General features: G+C 42.2%; 1 protein-coding gene across 4 annotated transcripts in view; it reads right to left on the minus strand.

Moving 5' to 3' along the window:
- Positions 1-27,480, minus strand: part of dpf3 (double PHD fingers 3) — a 216,620-nt gene that overhangs the window by 46,051 nt on the left and 143,089 nt on the right. For 2 of the 4 annotated variants that reach the window (XM_048537143.2, XM_048537144.2), the window contains 5 exons: positions 16,694-16,818; positions 12,617-12,709; positions 11,373-11,448; positions 11,158-11,199; positions 10,802-10,939 (listed from right to left, as the gene is read on the minus strand). In XM_048537143.2, coding sequence (XP_048393100.1) covers positions 10,802-10,939; positions 11,158-11,199; positions 11,373-11,448; positions 12,617-12,709; positions 16,694-16,818 — 474 coding nt within the window. The remainder of the gene's footprint in view (positions 1-10,801; positions 10,940-11,157; positions 11,200-11,372; positions 11,449-12,616; positions 12,710-16,693; positions 16,819-27,480) is intronic. The other 2 variants (XR_009446263.1, XM_059649379.1) reach the window with 1 other exon arrangement.

The raw sequence follows: 27,480 nt of genomic DNA on the forward strand, positions 1-27,480 counted from the left end.
ATCGAGTGATAAAAATTTTCATTTTCCCTGTAAAGCTTTTGCCAAAGGGTTTAAACCTGTGAGTGCCAGCATTTTATCTACCCACAATCAGGACTTTACTTGATCAAAACCTGTCATCTTGAAAACATCTAATACTTGTTGACCATTGCTGTTCAAAGGAGATTAGTCTGAATGCCTAACCTAACATCCTAGTTCACTCATTCAGTACCTTTTCTCCCCCCCCCCCAAAGGCTTTTACATTTTTTTGAAGCTCGGGTCATAGAATTGTCCAGAATACTACAGTGAGGTCTAAACAGCGATTTATCAACCTCAACCACTTGTATGCTCACTCATCATAAAGATGACCGGGGTCCCATTCACTGTTGGACAACCAGTGAGAGCCCTAGGTTGCCTTCTTTGGGGAAGGTCTGCCAGTATTAAATGTTTTCCAACCACTAAAGTTGCCACTGACAAACCTTTTCCAAGATCAAAAGCCCTGCAGATAGAAACTCAGGCCCCGAGATTAGATAGCTTATCACAGGTAAGCTGCTGTCATGGCAGCCAATGCTAGCAGAGGAGTAACAGCATCTGGCAATTCACCCAGGGGAGGTAGCAATCACCTAAGGACAGGTCAGGTTCACCGAGGGACTCAGACCACAGGCACGAGCCACAGGGTGATGCTAGGATGGAGGCCACAGGTTGATAAGAAGTGACGGGAGGCAATGTAACTTAAACGACACACTGTCAAAATAGGGTGCCCAAGGCCTACAGGACATACTGATAAATACCTTTGAAAAAGGCAGGACATATTAAGATTAATTAAAAAGAAAATGGGATCCTAGACTTTATAAACAGAATTAGAAACCTCAGTATTAACACCCAGGCTGACCTCAAGTTGGTGGCAGGTTTCCTAGCTTCTGATTTGCTCTTGTAGCAACAGTATTTACATAACTAATCCAGTTCACTTCCTACTTAAATGGTATTCCAGGATGTTGATAGTGGGGGATTCAGTAATGGTAACATCATTGAATGTCAAGGCCAATGGTTAGATTCTCTCCTTTTGAGATAGTCATTACCAGGTACTTGTGTGTTGTAGATGCTATTTTCCCATGTTTTCCAGATCTCTCTGTACCCATGTTTTTTCCCCTCACCCATGCTTTATTGCCTTGAGACCCAACAATTCAAAATAAACTCCCATCTAATCTCCTATGTTTCACCTCCAGTTGTCTCAGCTATAAACTCAGGAATACCCCTCTTCTGCTCCCCTCTGTCACTTGACAATGTGCTCCCTCGTCTTGAAATTTCCTATTTTAGGAAAAGACATTTACCATCAACTCTTATGTATACACACCTTTCATTATTTATAAACTTCCATCAAGTCATCTCCTAAACTGCTATGCTTCAATGAAAAAAGTCCCAGCCTATCCCACCTTATACCATTCATAATTTGCAACATCCTGGTAAATCTCTTCTGAACCCTCTCCAGCTGGATAATATCCTTCCTTTAACTGGGTCAGAATTGGGCACAGTATTCCAGAAGAGACCTTACCAATGCCCTGTACAACTTCAACGTAACTGAGCAATGAAGACAAGAGTGCCAAACTCCTTTCTGACTATCCTGTCTATATGTGACGTAAACTTTAAAAAGTATGCACCACTAGGTCCTTCCATTCTACAACACTACCCAAGGCCCTACCATTAACTGTATAAGCACTACCCTTGTTTACTGTATCAAAATACAACAACTCACATTTATCCAGATTGAATTCCAGCTGCCAATCTTTCAGCCCCTTGATCTGTTTCATCAAGATCCCTTTGTAATCTTAGAAAACCTTTTTCATTGTTTACTATGCCTCCATTTTGGTGTCGTGTCATCTGCAAACTTAGTAACCATGCCTTCCATATAATCATTCAAAATTATTTATATAAATGAAAAATAAAAAGAGAGGAGAACCTGGAATCGATCCACGTGGGACATCACTGCTCACAGGCCTCTAGTCCGTAAAGCAACCCTCCACCATTATGCTAGATAACAAAGTGTGGAGCTGGATGGTGCTCCTGAGATGCTGCTTGGCCTGCTGCATTCATCCAGCTCCACACTGTGTTATCTTGGATTCTCCAGCATCTGCAGTTCCCATTATCACCTCCACCATTATGCTGTTAAGCCAATTTTGTAACCAACTGGCAAGCTCACACTGACTTCCAAGTGATTTAAACTTTACTAATTGTCTATCATGCGGAACCGAGTCAAAAGGAAAGTCATGTCTGGCCAAGTTGATTGAATTTTTTGAGAAGGTGACCAGGTGTGTAGGTAAGTGCAATGATTTTGATGTATTTTACTTGGGCTTCAGCAAGATTTTTGATAAAGTCTCACGTAGGAAACTGATAGCAAAGCTGAGAGACCACAGGAAACAAAGATATTTGATAAGCTGAGTGGCAGGAAGCAGAGGGTGATGATTCAGAAGTGATTTTCTAATTGGAAACAGACTTCCTGAGGGTTCTAATAGTTGTCAGTATTGGGACCCTAACTTTTTATGGTTTTTAATCATGATTTACACTGTAGGTGGGTTGACTGATAAGTTCATAGATGATATGAAAATTGCTGAGGTAGTGGGCAGTGAGAAAGAAAACCTTAGATTCCATGGAGATATCGATAGGCCAGTTGGTAAATGGAATTCATTCCATGTGTGAGGTTATGCACTTGTACAAGACAGAAACAGCAAGTGAATATGTGGTGAATGGTAGGTGCCTGGGAAACATTGGAATGCTTGTCCCTTAAAGTATCAGAACAGGTGGATGTGTGGTTAAGTTGGCATATGGTATATTTGTCTTATTAGCTGAGGTACAGAGTTTAAAAGCTGGGAAATGATGCTGGAATTGTTGGCTGGGTCAAAGGACGATGGTAAGGGGCAGAGGCTTCAAGGAGATGTGAGGAAAAACTTTTTGATCCAGAGGAAGGTGGGAATCTGGAACTCAGTGCCTGTAAGGGTGGTAGAGGCAGAAGCCCTCATAACATTTAAATAACGTTTAGATGTGCACTTGTGATACCATGCATAAAAAGCACTGGAAAATGGGATTAGAATAGGTCGTTGGTTGTTTTTGATTGCTGCAGATACGCCACAACCAAGGTTTTCCACTACCCACCCAAATGTGTTTGCCAGGGACACTGGCTTCATTCCACCCATTTCCCACACTTATACAAATGAATCAGATCTACAAGACACAACCTGTCCTCACTTCTTCCCGTTCATTTCAGAATGGTGATAGGTTTCCACTTGTCTTCACTTCCTGCCCCATCTGCACCTTACTTATAAAGGAATATCCTCCAGCATTTCTGCCAACTGGCATTTTTTTCCCACCTTCCATGCAGTCAATACTCCAAAGCAACTGCTCTTCCCATCATACCTGGTCCACTCCATTCCTCAAATTATGCTCAGAAATTTATCCCCTTTCCACATTTTCCTGTGCAAATGCAAGTAACATCTGACCCTTTATTACTATCTCCTCATTGTCCAATGAGGAAAACCACCTTCCAGATGAAGCAACAGTTTACCTGTACTCCCTATTCTACATGGCATTCACTACTTACAATGTAGCTTGTTCTACTATCAGAAAGCCAACTGCGCCTTCAGAACATGTTTGCTGAATCTACAAGTTTGTGTTCCAAGAGAGTACTGTCATCCACATATTTGGGGGTTCCGTAAGAAAAGTCAGTGTTTTCTTTTTGAAGCTCATTTGGTTGAGGTTGAAAAGTTCTCTGTCCATCTTACAAACAAAGTGCACACTACTGGGAGACTAGTTCTTGACAAGGTGAAGAATGGTAGTGATAAAGATGGAGTGAAAGCTAGTGGCGACGACACATCCTGCTTGACCCCTGTCTTGACCTCTAAATGAATCTATCATATTACTGCCAGTAATGACCATTGCTGTCTTTTGTCGTGGAGACTGAGGAAGTTGTTGAATTTCTCTGGACAACTAATCTTCGACAGGGCCTTCAACTGCACCTCCTCACTGAACCCAGTCAAAAGCTTTGGTTAAATTGAAGGCGGCCTTTTCCTGGGGAAAAGAGATGCCTCTGTAAAGCCAGCAACTGAGAGAAGGGAACTAGTGAGCATTTAGTTGAAGGTCTTCCTGGCAATGGAACGTAGGGAGATTCCTCAGTAGTTTCCACGGTCCATTTTGTCTCCTTTCTTGAAGGCAATAGCAATGGCAGAATCCTTGAGATTGGCAGGGATTTCTTCTTGGTCCCAGATTCTCAGGAAGTCAATGGAGACTGTGACAATGGTAAGCTCTGCTCCTCCAGTTTGAAAACCTCCCTTGGAATTAAATCTACTACACCTTTTTCATTTTGCACACGTCTAAATGGTGGTTTCAACTCCTGCTACATTAAGTAGGAGTCCAAGGTCAACTTTGATGGAATGCTGGAATATTTCCTGAAACACATCAACATCTACAACTGGTGTCACAGGTGAGTTCTTTGAAGTGTTCTCTCCACTGAAGGCTAATGTTTTCTGTCTCTAAAAGGTTCTGTCCTTACTCCACATCAATTTGAGGCCAGAAGTGTTGGATTCATACATTGCCTTGGTGGCATTGGATGTTGTGCTTGTCAGCAAGGAGTTGCAGCTCCTTAGCTTTCTCAGTCTATCTTTGGTTCTTGATTTCCCTTGTTCTTCAATGTAACTCCATCTTTACTGTTTGATGAACTTTCCTCTTAGCTTTGCTGATGTTGTTTTGCCAGGCACAGAAAGCTTTCATCTTGTTGACGAATTCTTGGTTGATCGATCATTCTCTCATGTTCCCTGGTCTTGTAGTTGATGGATTCTTCACAGCCTGTGATGATGGCTGTCTTCAGCGCTTTCCAGAAGACAGACAGGTTGTGTCAGGTAAAGATGAGAGGGAGGGTTGATCATGGGATGAGGCCAGGGGTGGGGAGATTTTGAAACTGATAAAGGACTCACCTTCATTCCCCTCCATCCACACATCAATAAATTCCATTCACGCTTGGATGTTGAACAGTTTTTCTGCCACCTCCCCACCTAATTCTTTAACCATGAGTCTAACCAAACCACCCCCCCCTCCCCGCACAGACCCTGTCTCCGGTCTCCAACACACCCCTTCCTCCTGGACAACACGCAAAGGCCTCCGACCCTCCCTCGACCTCTTCATTTCTAACTGTCGTTGCGACATTGATTGTCTCAACCTCTCCACCCCTCTCACTCCAACCTCTCCCCGAAGGAACGTGCAGCCCTCTGCTCCCACCCTAACCTCGCCATTAAACCCGCAGATAAGGGAGGCGCAGTTGTGGTATGGTGCACTGACCTTTACATAGCTGAGGCCAGGCACCACTGACGCTTCCTTCTAACGCCTCCTCAATCATGACCCCACCACTGAAAAACATCATCTCCCAGACCATCCATGACCTTATCACCTCCGGTGGTCTCCTGTCCACAGCCTCCAAACTCATCATTCCCCAACTCATCACCGCTTGTTTCTATTTCCTTCCGAAAATCCACACACCCGACGGTCCTGGCCGACCCATTGTCTTTGCCTGCTTCTGCCCCACTGAGCTTACCTCTGCTTACCCTGACTAGGTTTTCTCCCCCCAGTCCAGGAACTATGTCTGGAACACCACCCACTCCCTCCCCCCAACACCTCATCTTTACTATAGACATCCAATCCCCATGGGAACCCACATGAGCTCTAGTTATGTCTGCTTCTTCATAGGAAAGATGAAACAGTCCCTCTTCCGCAGCTACACTGGCACTATCCCCCACTATATCGATGACTGTATTGGTACTGTCTTGTGCTCCCATTAGGAGCTTGAACAGTTCAACTTTACTTGCACCTTTCACCCCAACCTCAAATTCACCCGGGCCTTCTCAGATACCTCTCTCTCGCCTTCCTGGACCTCTCGGTCTCCATCTCTGGAGACCATCTCAAAACAGATATCTATTTCATGCCCACCGACTCTCACACCTACCTAGAATACACGTCCTTTCACTCACCTTCCTGCAAGGATGCGATCCCCAACTCCCAATTCCTCTGCCTCTGCCGTATCTGCTCACAAGATGGGGCGTTCCAATCCCAAACATCCCAAATGTGCTCTTATTTCAAGGCCCACATCTCCCTTTCACTGGTTGAAAATGCTCTCGACCTCATCTCATATCTCCTGCACCTCTGCCCTCACACCCACTCCCGCCAATAAAAACAAAGACAATCCCACTTGTCCTCACATATCATCCCGCTAACCTCCGTATTCAAAATGTAGCATTCTCCGGCACTTCTGCCACCTGCAATCTGACCCCACAACCAAAGATATATTTCCGTCCCCACTCCGATCTGCCTTCCATAGGGACCACGCTCTCTGCAACTCCCTCATCTGCTTCACACTCCCCACTCACCCCACCACCCTGGCACCTTTCCCTGCAGCCGCAGGAAGTGCTACACCTCACCTGCCCGTACACCTCCCCACTCTCCTCCATTCAAGGCACCAAACAAACTTTCCACATCAGACAGAGGTTCACTTGCACATCCGTCAATGTAACCTATTGCATCTGCTACTACCGACGTGGCCTCCTCTACATTGGTGAGACCAAGTGAAGACTCGGAGACCGCTCTGTAAAGCGCCTGCGCTCTGTTCACAACAAATGACAACACCTTACGGTCACAAACCATTTCAACTTCCTCTCCCACTCCCTGGGTGACATGTCCATCCTAGGCCTCCTCTAGTGTCACAATGATGCCACCTGGAAACTGGAGGAGCAGCACCTCATATTCTGCCTTGGGAGCTTACAACCCAATGGCCTAAATGTGGATTTTACCAGTTTCAAAATCTGCCCATCCCCAGATCAACCCTCCCTCTCATCCATGCCTCGTTGATCTGACACAAACTGTTTGTCTTCTCTCCCAAATATCCGCTCCGCCCATCTCACTGATCAATCCCCACTACTGCCTACCTGCAGTCACCTATCACCATCCCACCCACCCTCTCCTATTTATTTGAGCTCGCTTCCCCCTCCACCATTTCTGAAGAAGGCTCCTGACCCGAAACATCAACTTTCCTGCTCCACACTGTTATCTATGCCAATCAGAGAAGGTTACATCAGGGTATTTGTTACCAGGCAGTTCATTAACTCTGCTGGTCTCTGTCCTTCTTAAAAGGATGTCTGTTATCACGGTACAGATTTGGAAGATGCACTAAAGTAGGCTAATAAACACACAATGAGCAAATGCAGACTTTTAATCTTTAGTCAAAATAGCACCAACTTGGTTTAGTCATGTGTTACCAACTTTCATTATTGCATTTTATAGCTATCAGTTTTAAATGGCATACTTTTGGAGTAGATAAATACCAATTAGCAGACAACAAATCTCAAACTATATAACAAGCTATTAAAAAAGGGGGTAATTCAAAATATTAGCAATGTAAATCTTGGAGAGAACTGTATTCTGCAAACATCAAACAGGAAATTAAGGGCTCTGCCACCAAGCACAGAATGAGGCCAGAATTAGGAGTCCTTCAGTTGTCTAAATTGTAGATATTCCCAACAGTCAACACAATATTTATTTGTTTCAGCAATGACACTGCCATCCTTTTCATCAGTGGCAGCTACCGATGTGGAACAGAGGTGCACAGGTAAGTGAAAGTGATTGGAGCCGTGTGGTAGCACTGTTTTGCCCAATGTGTATTAAAAAGCACCGAGCTTTTCTAACATAATGACAATAGTTATTCCTGCCATTTTTAGTCCTATGAAGCTGACAGCAACTTTTGGAATTTGGACATGGGACATGTTTGGAATAATCCTGAAATCCAGAAGCAACTTCCAGCGACTACAGGGTTCCCTAGAGGTTGCACTGTTGAGGTTCTCAGACTGCATTCTCAATTCCTATTATTACTGGTGAGAAAAACTATGCAAATGCTTTCAAAGACTACTTGTAAAAATCTTCTAAAAAGCTGCATATTAAAGTCGTGTAAATAGACTTTTAGTGGCGTTTAACTTCATAATAACTGTGAACCATCGTCACTAGCCTAGAAAACAGCTAGCTTATGGTATTGAAGCAATGCAGCAGCAAACGGATCTAAAATGAAAAGTGAAAAAAAGGACTTTTGCGACATGAATTTTATATTTGTGGAAGATCAAGTTTCTCCAGAACAATTAAAAGCTCATCTTATTTTCAAAAATAATTCATTTTAAAAGTTTATGGTGTCAGTGTCAATCTTGATCATATTTTACTTTAGCACCTAGAAGCTGGTATTAAAATTGAAGGATTTGAAGTGCTTTAACTTCATGGTTTTATGGCATCTTAATGCATCCTAGTAATTGGTTGCCTTCCTACTTAATGACATCACTGCTGCTGCACAGTATGACAACCCTGATTTGGTCCTAGATTTAAACTGCTGTTGGGAAAGGAGAATTTCCTGACAGAGATCTGGGAAGATTTTTTAAGCTTAGCAGCCAGCATTTTAGCTTTGCCACTGATTGTAAAATGTAGGTCAGGAGTGGGTATGGAGCTTGTGATACTATTAACTCACAAGGAAGAGGGAGGGAGTTGAGGGTAAACTGGCATCATTTACTATTTTCTCTTTTACCAGAGTGAAGGTCAGCTGTCTTTGAATTACTCAAAATTTCTGTTTAACAGAAGATAGCCACAAGTTGCAATTCTTATCCCTATTCTCAATTACTCCATCCTTGCTTTGCTCTGCTTCTACTGCCAGACTAGCCAGGAGTGAATCACAGAAACTCAGAATTGTTAAGGTGCAAAGGGGATAAGACACTAAATTGTGATGCTTTTCCCCCTGCATATTATTCCTAATTAAATAAGCTAATAATGCCCTCTTGCCTTCACCACACTTGTACGCAGTGCTTTCCATATCCTAACCACCTGCACTGTGACAAGGTTTTTCTCTCATCATAGTTACTTCTTTCATGAATCACGTTATATGTTTGCTTTCATTCTTGATGCTTTTACAGTTTCTCCTTTACGAGGTTCTCCTAAAGTTTCTCCTTTACTCTTTCCAGACCTCTCAATGACCTTGAATACTTAAGTAAAGTCTCAGCTTCTTTTCAAAGGGTGGGGGTGGGGGGGGGGGGGCGCAGAAATCAGTGCAGTCTGTAGACTTGTACTTCTCTAAAAGCAAGCATGGACATAAAATCCCTAACATGCACCCGCTGCAAACTAAATACATACTTAACTATTTGCTTCTTTACCAATGCAAACTACCAAAAGAGGGAAAAATGCAACCTCAAAAATCCTTTATACTTAATATGCAAAAATAGAGATGATTTTCTTCGGACAAATGGGACAGATGCAAGGATTTGACAACAAAAAACTCAAGAATTTAGGATGGAGAGAACATGAAGCAAATAAAGAAAAAGTGACAGAATCAAGTTTAATAAAAGGACTTAGCAGTGGGAAAGAAGTCAGTAGGAACAATAAAATGCAAAAAAGTTATTAAAAGAATCATTACTCATGACAATGTAATAGAGAAATTTCAAAAAAGAGAATCAGGAAAGTGCCAGCAGTTCTTGCCTGATGAGCTGTAATGTGCAAATTCTGTTCAGCAAATCTTGCGTGGCTCTAAGAGTAACAGTCTAGTGTAAAAAGATGAGCTGTATTAACCGGTGAACAAAAAAAAATGCTTACTCTCAGTAAGAATTCAAACTTTTCTTTTGGATAAGTCAGTCAAAGCCTATATCCATCATGTGGAACACCCCTGGATTTCAAACCCCGTTACTTATTCCTTGCACAGGTTTGCTCCTGCCAGCAGATATAAAAAATATCAACTTCAAATAGCATATAGGGAAACAGATAAAACAAAATTCTCAATTCATTAAATAAAGTCCACACTGTTTAATTTACTGTCTGCAAGCTGCAACTACATTCATTAGCAGGATCATTGCTGAGAGGATGATGCCAATATTGGACATATAGGATGTAATCAAAACAAGTTTTCTCCAAAAAGGGCAGATCTGAGCAAAATAAATTATGTTCAGCTGCTGCTGTACAACACATTCAGGTCTGCACAGTTTCTATAGTAACTGGATAATCAGGACAATCACTCCTAACCCCTGCCTTCCTTCTCCTCAGCAGTGAAGTATTTAGTCCGTGACCTTGCTTGTTTGAGCAAAACTGATCAATATTCAGCTGTCTGCTAATCCCAAGACAATTCCTCAGACTATCCCTTATCTAAACATTTCTCCTTAATGCTCCTTGGCTCAATTCCTGATGTCACTGCAAAACTGTCAAGCCTTCTATCTCTCAGTCAGATTTCATTTAATGACTTGTGATCAGCACAGGGATGATTTCTCTTCAGCTTTCCAATGCAATTAATTCCTGTTTTAAAATGGCCCCACATCAAATCCAATAAGTTAATAAAACTTCCTTCTGCTGTTTAATTTCAATTGAAAATACATAAATTGAGTGAGCCAAGTAAAACCAAGCTTAGTTTTAAATAAGTGGCAGAAATACAAATAATAAAGTTACTTCAGAAAATGTTGCAAAGGTACAAGACGCACCCCTATGTGAATGTCCCACTTCTTTAGGAAAATGTAATCTCCATGTAAATCATCTGACTTATTCCTTTAGTGATAAGAACATACATTCCATTCTCAATAAATGTGTGAATGAACTCAAGATGATGCTGTGGCTATCATGAGCATTTAAAAGAAACCCTAATCTTCTGAGGCAAAACTAAACAAGTATATTTATCACTCTTAAATGGTGAGCACAGACATCCTGCCCCAGGATCACTTTGTTTGTAACACAACACTGGGACTCTCTCTCACCAGCAGAATACAATACAGGAACTGGGCATACTTACTTTTGTGACCTTCACTTCTCAAGATTGGAGGTGAATGGGGCTCTGAATCTCGGTCATCATCTCCTTCCTCATCAGCTAAATGAGTATGAGCATAATGATAACTAAGACCAGGACGATTCTTGTATCGCTTGCCGCAAACTAGTGACAAAAAGAGGAAGAAAAAGTAGAAGCATGTTAAATCACATACAATCAACTATATTTTAATCAGTGCCTTTTCTTAAAAAAGTTCATTTTAGTCGTGAAGTAACATTGTATCATGAGTAGAAAGTAAAAATACACGAGGTAACTTAAAAGCAGGCAAGAAGCAAATCACTCCAGCTGCAGTCTATGCACAGTTACTCATAGACTGAAAGTACCTTTGTCAGATGTTTTTGAGTTATGCTTTTGTTTGTAACTATCTGAAACAGAGAAGAAGAAACAAGAGAAAAAGGAGTGAATTTCACAGAAGACAGATATAAAGGTAGCAGACCAGAGAGGAGAAGAGACACTTTTACCACATGCAAGAGCAGGGATTTTCCAAAGGGAGCAGCAAGAGGCAATTCTGACTTGTAATCACTGTGGCATTACTTACTGTCACACACATATGGCTTATCATGGTCTTCCTGGGCAGTGGAATCAGTTTTTTTTCTACTACCGACACCACGACTCTGTATATTCAAGAACGAGATGTAAAGTTAAGACATGGTATATCCAAATAAAGTTAAATACACTACTCATCAACTTAAACACCACAGTCACAAAGGCATATATTTCCGCCTGTATTCAGAAAGGTGTACATTCGTGAAATTACAGGTTTGTGCAAGTTCATGATTATTTCCCCGAAAGAATTTTGAGCAAGCAGTTGAACCACAGCAGATAGAGGTCAGTCAGTGCAGGAGATAGTGGTGGGAACAATTTGATCTGGTTGGTGAGTACTATAGACAAACCGAAGTTTAGTAGTTTAAATTTGGGGGTTCCTTTATATTTTCAGGCACCAATATGCTATAAATTACCAACACAGAGAAAGTAGAGTTACTGAAAGTGAGCTCCAAGAAATACTTACTACAAAAATTAGGAAACCAAAAACTTAGATTACAAGACTCAGTTACAGGTTGGACCTGTTTTCATACGTGAAAAGTCCAACATGGCAGTTTGGCTCGAACACGTGATAGAACTAACTGTGAAACTGATGCAAATTTGGGAATTTTGGCTGGCATTTACCATTTTCCAACATTAAAAGATAAATGTTGGTTCTGCAACACAATGCTGGAAATAATCAATCAGTGGGTCTGTCAGCATCTAAGGAGCAGAAACACTTCAGCTTGACCACCTTTCATCAGATGCCTGACCTGGTGAGTATTTCCAGCATTTTCAGCAACTGTTATAGCAATGCGAATTCAGTGTTCAGTTTGACAGAAAATAGAGGTTTGTTTTACTTGCAGTTTGAAAATTTGAATAATTTAAACAGCATTTCCTTCTAATTCAAAAGTACAAGAGAGGATTTTTTAAAAAAGAATTTCATGCATTTAGGAAAAATTGATTAAGAAAATACAGAAATGAAAACAAATTGCTGGAAATCTGGCAACAACTGTTGAGAGAAATCACAGTTAAAGTTTTTGGGTCAAGTCTAAGAAGGGGTTACTCAACCTGAAACATTAACTCTGTCTCTCCACAGACGCTGCCAGACATTTCCAAGAATTTCCATTTTACTTTTGGATTTACAGCATTCACAAATCTTTTGCGTTTTAAAAACACAGAAGTACTTATTTTGTGCATTGAAAAGCTGAAAGCCAAGTCTACTTCTATTGATTTGCCTGTTTTTGGAGCTCTGCTTACCCGTCCTCTGGGTTTGTTTTTCCTTTTTGGGACATCATCTTCCAAGTCTTCTTCTTCCAAATCTTCTATGTTTTCCTCATTGTCTAAAATTCTCTTGTGTGATCAACAGAAAATGCAATTATTACAATCATCCAAAATCTCTCAGCACAATTTTAGTAGCTTTCAGCAAATGTGCCTGTGATTTTTAAAGTATCATTTCCAGTATTAGCCACATCATGGGGCTGGGAGACATTTTGTTTTCATTGAGAAATTGACCCATGGCTATCGTGTAGGTTACAGTCCTGGGCATCTTTTGACTAGAAGTAGGGATAACAAGGTATGGAGCAGGTTGAACGCAACCGGCTAGGCAGCATCAGAGAAGCAAGAAAGCTGACGTTGAGTCTGGACCCTTCTTCAGAAATGAGGGAGGGAAAGGGGGCTTTGACATAGAGAGAGGGGGAGACAGCGATAGAAGGTGGATAGTGGAGCAGATAGGTGAAGAGAAGACGGACCGGTCAAGGAGACACAGATGATGCTAGTAAAGATGAGTGTAGGTAGGGAGTTGGGATGGGGGTTGGTTAGTGAGGTGGGAGGAGTGGGTACGTGGGAGAAAAGATGGACAGGTCAAGGAGGCGGGGACGACAGGGAGGGCTGGTCTTGGATGAGGTCAGGGTTGGGGAGATTTTGAAGCTTGTAAAGTCCACGTTGATACAATAGGGCTGTAGGGTTCCAAAGTGGAATATGGGGTGCTGTTCCTCCAGTTTTTTGGGTGGCATCGAAGTGACCCTGGAGGAGGCCCACGATGGACATGTCGTCCAGGGAGTGGGAGGGGGAGCTGAAGTGGTTCGCGACTGGGAGGTGTTGTCATTTGTCACGAACCGAGTATAGGTGCTTCACAAAGCGGACTCCAAGTCACCATTTGGTCTCCCCGATGCAGAGGAGGCCACATGGTGCTCTGGGAAAGATGGACATGTAATCACGAGAAGACATGACGACACAGGGCAAAACAAGCCATTCAGCCAATTGTGCCTTGGCTAAATATTCAAAACAGCTGCCTAAATAGCACAAATCACTGTACGCTTTGCTCAAAATTCGGCATTTTTATCCCTTTGCGATAAGAAACTCTTCACTTGAGCTGATTGAAGTTCAGTGGTATATTTCAGTGTAAAAACATGTCTGTATAACCAAACTAAACAAATTAAGCCAAATTCGCAGGAGGAATCATTCCTTTGGAGAGGACGACTAAATAGCACTGTCCATGACTCGTTTCATCACTTCACTGATGATAAAGGCTAGGCTGAGGGACTCAACCAGGCAAGTAACCAGCCTAGATAACAAAAAGTGTACAGCCAGATGAACGCAGCAGGCCAAGCCTACCTCACTTTTTTGAACAGGCTGATTAGTACCTAGGCATGTTTCCTCATTAGTTTACAAGATGTTTTAACATGACGGATCTGGGTTTCCTCAGGAAGAAAGGTTAAAAACTGCGACAGCACAACAGAGTTTGGAGGGGGTGGAATATTAGGAGGGCAAGGACCATCTTAGCTTTCAAGATGAGTTAATACAAAAATAAAACCAATCGACAGCTTAAACAAGAGATAATAAAAGGTATACAGCTGGATGAACACAGCAGGCCAAGCAGCATCAGAGAAACAGGAAAGCTGTCATTTCTGGCCTAGACCCTCCTTCAGAATTTTCTGAAGTGCAGTTAATTAAGCATACAATATCTTTATCTTCATCAACAAAAGCTTAGAGTATAGTGCAGGAAGTTTATCTGGAACTCAAATGAAACTGGTCGAGTTTCAGCCAAAATACTGTGACCAGTTCTGTATGCCACACTTTAAGAAAGCTGTAAAAGGGTGCAGGAAAAAGTCACAGATATGAGAAACATTGTATCATTTGGGAATATTGTCCTTGAAGGACATTAAAAGGCTATTTGATAAATCATGAGTCGTCTGGACAAACGGGAAAACAAAAAGGAAACTTCTCTCAACAGCAAAAGCATTGTTGACAAAGTGATCTCAAAATTGCAATGGCAATGAGGAAAATGTTTTCATGCAACAATTAGTTAGGATATGGAATGTAATTCCTGAGAACAAGGAGGAGACAGAGGGTCAAGCAAGATTTACAAGAGGGAATTGGATGATTTGAAAAAAGGGAGAATTGGCAAGCTTATTGGAATTTATGGGAAATAGTTCCAGAACTATTGCTCATTTGGAAAGGCCACATTGGGAACAGCAGACACAAGAGGCCACATTAGCAGATGTGCAGGTGAACATCTGTTTAATGTGGAAGGTTTGCTTGGTGCCTGATATGGAGGTGAGGGGTGAGGTGTAGGGGCAGGTGTAGCACGTCCTGCTGTTGGAGGGCAAGGTGCCAGGGTGATGGGGCTAGTGGGGAGTGTGGAGCAGATGAGTGAGTCGTGGAGAGCAGTTCGCCCAGAAGGCAGATAAGGGTGGGGAGGGAAGTATATCCATTGTTGCGGGGTCAGATTGCAGGTGGCAGGAGTGGTGGAGAATGACGCATTGAATCCAGAGATTAATGGGGTGATACCCAAGGACAAGAGGAGTTCTGTCTTTGTTTTTTTTGGGGATGGGGTTGCGAGGGCCGAGGTGCAGGAAACGCAAGAGATGCGGTCGAGGGCGTTTTTGACCACTTTGGAGGGCAAATTGCAGTCCTTGATAAACAAGGACATCTGGGATTTCCAGGAGTGGAACACCTCATCTTAGGAGCAGAGGTGGTGGAGGCAGAGGAATTGTGAATAGGGGAATCGCACCCTTGCACGATGGCAGGTGAGGGGAGGTGTAGTCTCGGTAGCTGTGGGAGTTGGCAGGCTTGAAGTAGATATCAGTTTCCAGGTGGTTACCACAAACGGAGATAGATGTCCAGGAAGGAGAGAGGAGAATCAGAGATGGTGCAGGTGAACTTAAGGTTGGGGTAAAAGTGTTAGTAAAGTGGGTGAACTGTTTGAGTTCTTCGTGGAAACACGAAATGGAGCCGATACAGTTATCGATGTAATGGAGGAAGAGGTGGGGGAATAGTGCTAGTGTGGCTGTGGAAGAGGGACTGTTCCACATAATCTACAAAGAGGCAGATATAGCATGGGCCCATGCGGGTGGCCATGGCCACTCCTTTCCTCCCCACCTACGTCCAGGTCACCACCCACGCCCTCCACCTCCGATTCCCTGGCCCTCAACATCTCATTGTCGCCATATATGTCCAATACCTGTACACTTTCATTCCCCATGCGGATGGCCTAAAAGCCCTCCGCTTATTCCTCTCCTGCAGGCCCGACCAGTCCCCCTCCACTGACACCTTTATCCGCCTAACTAAACTCATCCTTACCCTTAACAACTTCTTCAACTCTTCCTCATCTCCTAGGCAAAAGGGGTCGCATCATTCTCTGCCACCTGCAATCTGACCCCACTATGAAGGATATATTTCCCTCTCCATCCTTATCTGCCTTCCGGACGGACTGCTCTTTCCATGACTCCCTCGTCTGACCACACTCTCCACTAGCCCCACCACCTTTCCCTCAAACTGCAGGAGGTGCCACACCTGCACCTACACCTCCCCCATCAATTTTCCAAATAGCATGTTGCAGCTTTGTCAGGGTCCTGAAGAAAATGAGCAAGTGTTGTATCATGATGTCGGTCAGAAGCAACTCAATGAGCCATAGCGCAGAAGGCTAAATCCCCTCAGATTTTAACTGGATGTTCATATTTTGGGATTGTGGGCTAAAAGCTGACAGAATCTATTAGCTAGCTGTAGAATAATTAGGAGACAGGATAGATAGTGGTGTCCTGCAGGCTGTACAGTGTAAAGGGGATAGGGGGTAGGCAGGTCAAGGAGATCACCGATTAATGCCATACATTAAACTGCCTATGAATGCAACCAACAGTCAAACAAGGCTCGTTGGGAGACTTACCATGCCAAAGGAAAACAAAATAAGAACACAAACAAAATTCAAGGTTTTTTTGTAACTAGTTTGACGAAAAGAGACCAATCTCATGCTGATATCTCAAGCTACAAAAATCAGTCACCCTCCTTGTAGAAATCAGCTGGGTCACCTGCTAAAATAAAGAAGAAATGACTGACCTGAATTTCACTGTAGGCTTCATCGTCTCTTGAGTCGTTTCTTTTCTCCAGTGCCTCCCCACGTAGCAGAGCTTCCAAAGTTGTCCCTTCAGCTGACACACTATCCTTTTTCAAGATTTCTCCCTCTATGCAGAAATGGAAATAATAATATATTACACACTGATAAAACCTAACCGGAGGTATTCAAACATGGTGCTCTGGGAAAGACGGACATATAATCCATGAGAAAACATGACGAGACAGGGCGGGCGGCAACAGACAGTAGTTTGCAAGAATGCAGTGATCAATGAGTGGGTGGCTGACAGAAAATTAAAACTAGGAGGGGACCAGATCCTGAGAAAGAACTGTTAATGACATCAGGTAACACAGGAACCACAAAATTGAGTGGTCAGTCATTTAGTATAAAAAATCCAGCATCTTGGAGTTGGTTCTCAAAGTTACGTTGAGTGAGAGGTGATGTGAAAGGAGATGATAGGGAAACTTAAGAGATACTCAAGACAGTTGGAAAACCGCATTACCATCTTTTTAGCATTAGCACTGGTTTGTGTAAATTAGGTGAAATCTGACTAGTATTTATTTTGTAATTTAACTGATTATATGGTATTAACTATATAAAATCTCATCCAGATTAGTCTTTTAAAATCATTCAACATTCTTCAGCATTGTGTGTGGAGGCCTTTGAAGGTGATTATTTGTGATACTAGTTTTGGTCTCTGCAAAAAAAGTGGAGAATCTTCTTCACATCTACTCTAGCAAATCCTTTCAAAAGCACCACTCACCCTAAGTCTTCTCTTTGCTAGGGAAAACAATTCCAGGCTGAACAGTATTTTGCTAAGGAATACAACATTAGCTCTGGTGTCCTCCCTGGAAATCTTAATTGCATTTTCCTTAGTGCCTCTATCTCATTGTAATATGTACACCAGCACCATTCACAGCATTCCACATGAGCTGAACTGAATTGCTCTGCTTTTTCGATCCTATCCTACTGGTAACAAATGACATTTCTTCCAAATCAGAAGATTAGAGGAGGTCATTGAATCAAATAAATGCACTTAGCTTTTTTTTTATTTAAAATTAATTGGTCATATTAATCTACATTGCTACTCTTAGTGACTTTCACATCTGGATCCTTGGATCCCTCTGCTGCACCATCTCATTCTTCTCAACACCTTCATATTCCTTCCACAAGAATGGAGCATCTTCAGAGATATGAGAAAGCAGGTGACTGCAAACTCCTGTGATGTTAGTGGAAGGGGTTTTCACTGTTGGTTTGCAACAGGCAGTTTTGTTTTCAGTTCAGTTCACTTCAGTAAGGAAAACCAGCACTGAATTTAGAGACCAGTTTGGCTTTCGTCCTGGGAGAATTCAGGGAACTAATCATCTCAGCAGAAAAGTCGGTGAGGAATGTGCAGGTTATTAGAGCTGAGAAAGTTTAAGCACATATCTGCAGACCTGGAAAAAGGCTCAAATGGGGTCTAGTCCACAGCAAGGAAAATGGCAGGAGTCAGTTGAATAGTTCAGATAGGGTGTGATTTCTCTAGATTGTCCTGATATGATCCATTACAGAGACTGAGGTTGAAACTTTATTTTATGGTGTCGTGATATCATTTAAAGAGTCTTTTTTACATTTAGATAGCTTGTTTTGATTTTCTATTTGTGTAAAAAATAAGTTACGTTAAGGAAAATCTGCATCCATTTGGAATGTCCGAGTGACTGATCTCTGTGTTAAGCAACAGAACAAAATACAACACCTATCACGTCAGTTTTCATTCTGGAATAGGGCTTGCTTTCTAATACAGTCAGTTGGAATTATAACATTATATTGAAAACTCCCCGGATAGGTTAGTACCATTCTGTAAATTTACTAATGGATTTTTATATCCGTCAAAGTCTTCCATGCATTTGGTTTTGTTTGCAAATTTAGCAATTAGATTGTAAATCATTTATTTAACATTAAAAACAGTGGTCCTAGCATCAAACCATGTGGAATATCAGATCCCACACTTTTGATGCTGCTGTAATAAACTTTTAACTTTAAAATATGAAACAGAATTGGTATGGAATTAAGAAGTAAATCAAACTAAACAATAGAGGGTCAGTGAAATCTATTTTTAAAAACCTGAACAATACAGCAGATGAAGAAGAGAGAGAGGATGAGGGATGTGTTCCACTATTGAGTAAAAGCTGAACATTGTGCTGTGCTGGGAGAGAAGAGGAACAGCATGCGGGGTATCATTATCGTGGGGCTTCAAAAGGAATGAGGAAACAATCACCATGGCAACAAAGATAAAGCTTGCAAAGTAGAGATGTATGAAGGGGAGAAAATTATGTCAAAGTATTACAGATATTACACACAACATTTCTTCAAATTTAAAGTTTGCTGTTTGTTTTTGAAGATGATGCTTGAAAATGGTATAGGAAGGGATTTCAATCCTAAATAAAAGTAGACACATTTGCGAGCGGTACAGGTTGTTATTTTGGAAATCATGTGCAAACATGCTTCAGAGGGGTTCTCATAATGTGATGAATATAGTACAGCATTCAATCTTTTTGATGAACAAAATCCATAATTACCGATTATGCAAAGAACATACTGTGTTTCACATTGTCATGTGTACTTTTAAGTGCTGTGACTTCACTCGGCAACTTGTAACACAGAAATGCTTGCGAGAGAGATAAAAATTCTTAAGGAGCGAGTTGCATTTATTTCAGAATACGCTCTCAACTCAGGCAGAAATGCTGCCCCAACTCTTCTTCTCCCTGCGGTCCCGATATTAGAATAGCCCAGCTGTGACAGAGCAATCTGTCATCTGCGCACATAACAGATTCTGTCAGAAGACAAAACAATTCTGTCAAGCACAGCAAAAAGAAAGATGAAATTAACCAAGAAAAAAAACAAAGCAGCCAACAAAATAACAGCAACGGAAAGAAAAAAAAAAAAAGAGGTAAAAATATTTCAAATATTATTAAAACAGGGTTATTTACCTGGAATGTATTTATGGAAATCATGAATTTCCCTGTGGATGCCCAAAGCAGCATGATGCATAGGCACTACAAGCTGGAATACAAACATGGCCAGGTTTCAGGGACAAAGTCACCTTCAAAATAGAATACTGGGTATAAGGAAGCAAGACATACAGCCACCTCTTTCCCAGCAAAGAGAAAACCAAACCAACTTCAGCAGCTGATTCTATCCACAGCCTATTGTTTATCCACATCTTAGTCTGCAGCATCATGTTTTATATAGAAAGGCAAAACAAGCCATTCAGCCAATTGTGCCTTGGCTAAATATTCAAAACAGCTGCCTAAATAGCACAAATCACTGTACGCTTTGCTCAAAATTCGGCATTTTTATCCCTTTGCGATAAGAAACTCTTCACTTGAGCTGATTGAAGTTCAGTGGTATATTTCAGTGTAAAAACATGTCTGTATAACCAAACTAAACAAATTAAGCCAAATTCGCAGGAGGAATCATTCCTTTGGAGAGGACGACTAAATAGCACTGTCCATGACTCGTTTCATCACTTCACTGATGATAAAGGCTAGGCTGAGGGACTCAACCAGGCAAGTAACCAGCCTAGATAACAAAAAGTGTACAGCCAGATGAACGCAGCAGGCCAAGCCTACCTCACTTTTTTGAACAGGCTGATTAGTACCTAGGCATGTTTCCTCATTAGTTTACAAGATGTTTTAACATGACGGATCTGGGTTTCCTCAGGAAGAAAGGTTAAAAACTGCGACAGCACAACAGAGTTTGGAGGGGGTGGAATATTAGGAGGGCAAGGACCATCTTAGCTTTCAAGATGAGTTAATACAAAAATAAAACCAATCGACAGCTTAAACAAGAGATAATAAAAGGTATACAGCTGGATGAACACAGCAGGCCAAGCAGCATCAGAGAAACAGGAAAGCTGTCATTTCTGGCCTAGACCCTCCTTCAGAATTTTCTGAAGTGCAGTTAATTAAGCATACAATATCTTTATCTTCATCAACAAAAGCTTAGAGTATAGTGCAGGAAGTTTATCTGGAACTCAAATGAAACTGGTCGAGTTTCAGCCAAAATACTGTGACCAGTTCTGTATGCCACACTTTAAGAAAGCTGTAAAAGGGTGCAGGAAAAAGTCACAGATATGAGAAACATTGTATCATTTGGGAATATTGTCCTTGAAGGACATTAAAAGGCTATTTGATAAATCATGAGTCGTCTGGACAAACGGGAAAACAAAAAGGAAACTTCTCTCAACAGCAAAAGCATTGTTGACAAAGTGATCTCAAAATTGCAATGGCAATGAGGAAAATGTTTTCATGCAACAATTAGTTAGGATATGGAATGTAATTCCTGAGAACAAGGAGGAGACAGAGGGTCAAGCAAGATTTACAAGAGGGAATTGGATGATTTGAAAAAAGGGAGAATTGGCAAGCTTATTGGAATTTATGGGAAATAGTTCCAGAACTATTGCTCATTTGGAAAGCAACTTTCTGTATGGCAACACTTCTTTATGATTCTGTATTAAGCCACTCTGTCCTGTTTTCATGTGCACGGACAGTAGTTTAAACAGCAGGATACAATGAGGCCGAATGTTGGTGGCAGAAATGTTCTATGTTGGGAGTAAGTAGAGGTTTAATGAGTTTTTAAAGGGAGAGGGGAAGGAAAGGGGTGAGAAAAAGCGGGTTGGAAGCATAAGGGAACACTATGACAGAATGTAAGCCAGGAGAAGATGAAGCTTTAAAAAGTAGTGATTTAACAGTCAAAGAGAATGGTAAATGGATTGAGTCTATTTTCAAATGATGCACAAACTGCTACATTACAACTATTTGAATGCAACATGAAAAGTTAAAAGGAAGAAATGAGATGAAGAGGCACAGCAAAACAAAATGGTACCAAGAAAAAATAAAGTAAGATGGAGGCAGAGGTTATGATCTAAAGTTGCTGAACTCAAATGCTGAGTCCAGGAGGTTGTACAGTGCCAAATGTTAAAAGACAAGGTGATGCTCCTTGAGCTTGCAATGAACTTCACTGAAACAGTGCAACAGGCAGAGAGCACAGGAGGTCACAGTGGGAGGGTGGGGTTTTGGTAACACCCTTCCCTATCTAATGACTTAGCTCCAAGGTGCAGGATTGAAAAAGGGAGCTGAAATACAGAACAAGATAGCTGAAGTGGACTGGCAGCAGATTTGTTTAATTAAATCGGTGACAAAGCAGTGGGGCATATACAAGAGGTAATTAGGGAGCATACACAGCCAATATATTCCAATAAAGACAAAGGCCAACAATTCCAGAGAATGCTGCACATTGAGGGGTATACCGATTCAATAAAGAGAACAAGGGAGGCTTAGGTCAGGTACCAAGGTCTCAAAATGTTGAAGCTCTTTAGGTGTATAAAATGTGTAAGGATACACAGAAAGGAAATTAGGAGAGCAAAAAGTCAGAAGTCACATGACACCAGATTATAGTCCAAAAGGTTTATTTGAAATCACAAGCTATTGGAATGCTGGCGGTGGTGCAGGGCTCTGAAAGCTTGGTGATTTCAAATAAACCTATCATGTGGCTTCTGACTTTTGTCCACCCCAGTCCAACACCGGCATCACGGAGACCTAAAAGAGAAAAAAAAAGGAAAATCCCAAATTATCTACAAAGGGTTTTTAAAAAAAAACATAACTAGGGAAAAAGTAAGACCCATTAAGAATCAGTGGCAATTTCTATACAGTCAAAGGATTTAGGTCTGGTTTGTAGTGCCGATGTTCATTAGTGAGAGGGATAATGCAGGTATAGAAATCTGGGGGACAAGATCTGTGATACAGTAAAAATAAAATAGCAAAGACAGAAAGGAAGTTCTGAGTGGTCTGGCAGGTTTCGAAGTAGATAAACTTCTAGGTCTAGATTAAATATATCCCAGGTTATTGAGCGAGGCTAGGGAGGAAACAGCAGGGATGCTTGCAAGAATTTAATACTTCTCCAGACACAAAAGAGCAGGAGGACACCAATGTGGGAGCAAGAAGGGAGCAAGGGATCTGATCAAAGAAAATTGCAGCACAGGAACAGGCCCTTCAGCCCTCCAAGTGGCTCCAAGAAGGGAGCAAGGGATTTTTTTTAAAAAAGATCAGAATTTACAGGCCAGTCTGTTTAACTTGGGTGATAGGGAAACTAGTCGAAGTAATTCAGAGGAACAGAATTAATCTGCACTTGGAGAAGCAGGGAGTAAATTAAAATAGTCAGCATGGCTTTGTCAACAGGATGCCATTTCTGGTCAACTTGACTGACTTGTTTGAAGAGGGGAGTATGTGTTTAGACAATGCTTTTGCTGTAGTATACCGACTTCAGCAAGCTTTTAGTAAGGGCCTGAATGGAAGATCGAAAGGAAAGTGAAGGAAATTTGGCATATTGGATCTAGAATTGGCTGAATGGCAGCAAGCAGAGGATAATGTTGAGGGGTGTTTTTCTGATTGGAAGCTGGAAGCCTGCAGTGGTCAGTGTTGGGGCTGTAGCTGTTTGTGGTTTATATGTATTTATGATTTGAATGCAAGCGGGTTGATCAAAACTACAAAAATTGGTGAGGTAATAAACAAACAGTGAGGATGACAGTTTACAGAAGGATGTAGATAAGCTATTCAGATAGATTGATTAATAAGTGAAATTTAAACCAGATTATAAAAACCAAATTCTTTGAGCAAGTGACAAAGTTGATAGATGACAGATAGGCTGTAGATGTCATATACGTGGACTTCGGTAAGGCGTTTGACAAGGTTCCCCATGGTAGGCTGATGGAGAAAGTGAAGTCACATGGGTCCAGGGTGTACTAGCTAGATGGGTAGAGAACTAGCTGGACAACAGGAGACAGTTGTAGTGGAAGGGAGTTTCTCAAAATGTAGAATGGTGATCAGTGGTGTTTCACAGGGACCACTGTTGTTTGTGATATACATAAATGATCTGGAGGAAGGTATAGATGGGGTGAGGTGATCAGCAAGTTTGCAGATGACACTAAGATTGGTGGGGTAGCAGATAGTGAAGGGGGCAGTCAGAGAATGCTGCAGAATAATAGATTGGAGAGTTGGGCGGAGAAATGGCAGATGGAGTTCAATTCAGGCAAATGCATTTTTGAAGATCCAATGCAAGAGTGAACTATACGGTAAATGGAAAAGCTCTGGGGAAAACTGAAGCACAGACAGATCTGGGTGTTCAGGTCCACTGTACCCTGAAGGTGGCAATGCAGGTTGTAGTGGTCAAGGCAGCATACGGCATGTATTCATTCATCGGATGGGGTATTGAGCACAAGACTTGGAGGTCATGTGACAGTTGTCTAGGACTTTGGTTCAACCACATTTGAAACAGTTCTAGTTGCCACACTAGCAAAAGGATGTGAATGCTTTGGAGAGAGTGCAGAGGAGGTTCTCCAGGATGTTGCCTGGTATGGAGGGTGCTAGTTATGAAGAGAGGTTGAGCAGATTACAATCATTTCCATTCGGAAGATGGAGGTTATTGGGGAGGGGGGGGCACCTGATTCAGGTCTACACAATCATGAGAGGTATGGGTATGGACACGGTGGATAGCAAGAAGCTTTCTCCCCCCAACCCCAAGTGGTGGAATTCAATTATGGGTGGGGGTTCCACGATTTCAAGGCAAGTGGGGAAAAGTTTAAGGGAGATGTGTGTGGAAAATTCTTTATGCAGAGGGTGGTGGGTGCCTGGAACACGTTGCCAGCAGAGGTGGTAGAGGGAGGCAGAACAGCGTCATTTAAGATGTATCTAAACAGATACATGAACGGGCAAGGAGCAGAGGGATACAGATCCTTGGAAAATAGATGACAGGTTTAGATAGAAATCTGGATCGGCACAGGCTTGGAGGGCTGAAAGGCCTGTTCCTGTGCTGTAATTTTCTTTGTTCAGATAATTGTGAACTGATGAACTGAACAGAACAAAAAGTAAAAGGGAATATATGATACACAGTAGGATCCTGAGAAGCTACCAAGGATCAGAGGGACTTTAGTGCTTATACATCAGTCCCTCAAGGTAGTGGGACCAGGGATCTCAAGCAGGCATATGGATACTTGCTTTTATTAGTCGAGGCTTAGGGGTTAAGAACAGGGATAAAATGTTTGCTTAGGCCCAATGTGGTTCTGAAAACCATGTTATAGCAGGAACACGGTAGCACTGGAGAAGTAGAGATGAGGTTTACTAGGATGTTGCCGGGGGAGGGGTGGTGGTGTGTGTATGGTGGTAGTGGTGGTGGAGAGTTTTACTTTGAGTAAAGTCTGGATAGGCTTGGGTTGTTTTCCTTGGAATAGAGGAAACTTGGAGGGGGGGGGGGGGGGGGGAAGGGTGGTGGTGGTGGAGGAAGACATGTCAAAACTAGGAGGGTCGAAGATATGGCAGACAGGAAGAAACCTTCTCCCTTGGTACAGAGATCAATGGCCTGGGACATAAATTTAGGATAATGGGCAGGGGGTTCAGGAGAAATCTTTTTTCACCCAGAGGATCATGGGGATCTGGAACTCACCGGCTTTTAAACAAAAAAGGTGGTCGAGGCTGAAACCCTCAATGTTGAGGTAGCATTGTGATACAGGGGTGCATAAAGCTAATGGATCAAGAGCTGGAAAATGCAATCAGGGTAGTTAGATAGCAAAGTTTGGAGCTGGATGAACACAGCAGGCCAAGCAGCATCTCAGGAGCACAAAAGCTGATGTTTCGGGCCAAGGATGAAGGGTCTAGGCCCAAAACGTCAGCTTTTGTGCTCCTGAGATGCTGCTTGGCCTGTGTTCATCCAGCTCCAAACTTTGTTATCTTGGATTCTTCAGCATCTGCAGTCCCCATTATCTCTGATCAGGATAGTTAGATGGTTTTTTTTTTGACTGGCACAAACTCAACAGGCTGAACAGACTGTGTTGTAGAATAGACTATTACTTTTCAGGCACACAAGAACTTGGGTAAACAAGAAATTTGCAGTGTCACTTGAAAATCCTTTCAACTAAAAAGACATAAGACGTAATTGGCACTAAAATAAAGGGAACAATTGCTTTAAACCTTGCAACACTACATGAGAGATTCGGAATCATGTCAAGAGTCAAACTTCACAGTGATCAAAAAATGTAAGATTTCAGAGTCTAGGACTATGGCTTCTGCAGACAATGTTTCAGCTTAATAAAAAAGTGTCTAAAAACATTTACATTAATTAATTATGCATAAATAGGTGTGATGACTAAGTGTTTTACCATCTTTATTTTTGGACTGTGATCTAGAGGAAGGAGATGGCATACATGATGGCAGCAATTAAAAAAAGTAATGTTTATTTGAGCACGTTGAGAGTTTTACAACCACAAAGCAGACACCAGAGCCGATGGGTTCTGAAATAGGAACGCAATTTCTTGATTTTTTGATTGGCTACTGACCAGGTGGTGACCATTGCTTGTAGGAAGGCAGTGCACCCGAGACATCTAGCCTGCAAAGAGAAAGCATCAAAAACTTCATGCTCTAGTGTGGAAGTACAAAAAGAAAGAAAGTCTCCAGCAACCGCTAGCTGGCTTCTCTTTTTTAGCAAACCTCCTGTTAAAAAGGAGAAGGGGTGGGGGAGGAAAATATGTAACATCGACACTGACACTGGAGAGACAAATTCTCAGTAAGTGAGTGAATATTGAACTTTGAAGTACAACCTTTCGTCAAAATTGAAAAAGAAACACATTGAATCCTGTGGTCCAGACTAGGGCTATCAAATTGTTTTGCTGTCGTCCAAGGAGTGGGAGGGGGTGTTGAAGTTGAAGTGGTGCGCAGCTGGGAGGTACAGTCGCCCTTAAAATCTCCCCTCCCCCGACCACATCCCAAAACCAGCCCAGCTCATCCCTGCCTCCCTAATCTGTTCATCCTTTCTCCCACCTATCCATTCCTCCAGGCTCAGGCTCAGGCTCAAGCTCAAGCCCCAGCCCCAGCCCCCACCCCCTACTTACCAGCCTCATCCTGCCTCCTTGACCTGTGTCTCCTCCCTGGACTGACCTACAACCACTCTAACTCCCCACCTTTACTGGCTCCAACCCTGCCTCTGAACTGTATCTCCTCTCCACCACCCATCTTCCATCCACCTCCACCCCCCCACTCCCTATTTATTACTGAATCCCTCCCCATTTCTGAAGAAGGGTCCAGACCTGAAATATCAGCTTTGTTGCTCCTCTGATGCTGCTTGGCCTGCTGTGTTCATCCAGCTCTAAACCATGTTATCTCATCTACTTGCCAGACAGCAGAAGCAGCAAGTTATAGAAAGGAAGAAAGTGGCTCCACAACCAATGCATCAGATCGAAGCTCCTGACACATCCAGAACAATTAAAACAGTTCCACAAATATCCCGATTCTCAATGATGGAACAGCCCAGCACATCAGTGCGAAAGACAAGGATGAAGTATTCATAGCTATCTCCAGAATTGCCAAGTGGATGATCCATCTCAGCGTCATCCAGGTAGTACCCAGCACTGTCTGAAGACTGGCATCAGACAGTTTGATTGAGTCATCAAGAAGTGGTTACAGACACTGGGTATTTCCAAGATTATGGGCCCTGACAACATTCTGGCAATTGTGCTTAAGTCTTGTACTTCTGCACTTGCTGATCTCCTACCCAAGCTCTTCCAGCACAGTCACCACACTGAAATCTGTGGATGCCAGATGTGGAATCCAATGATATGGAAAATTGCCTGGGTATGTCTAGCACACAAAAGCCAGGATAAATCCAACCACCCCAGTCTGCTCATGATCATCAGTAGTGACAGAGGGGCATCACCAACAGTGCTAGCAAGCAGCATGTGCTTAGC

This window comes from Stegostoma tigrinum, chromosome 10 (genome assembly GCF_030684315.1).
Source record: "Stegostoma tigrinum isolate sSteTig4 chromosome 10, sSteTig4.hap1, whole genome shotgun sequence".
In the NCBI taxonomy this organism is placed as follows: Eukaryota; Metazoa; Chordata; class Chondrichthyes; order Orectolobiformes; family Stegostomatidae; genus Stegostoma; species Stegostoma tigrinum.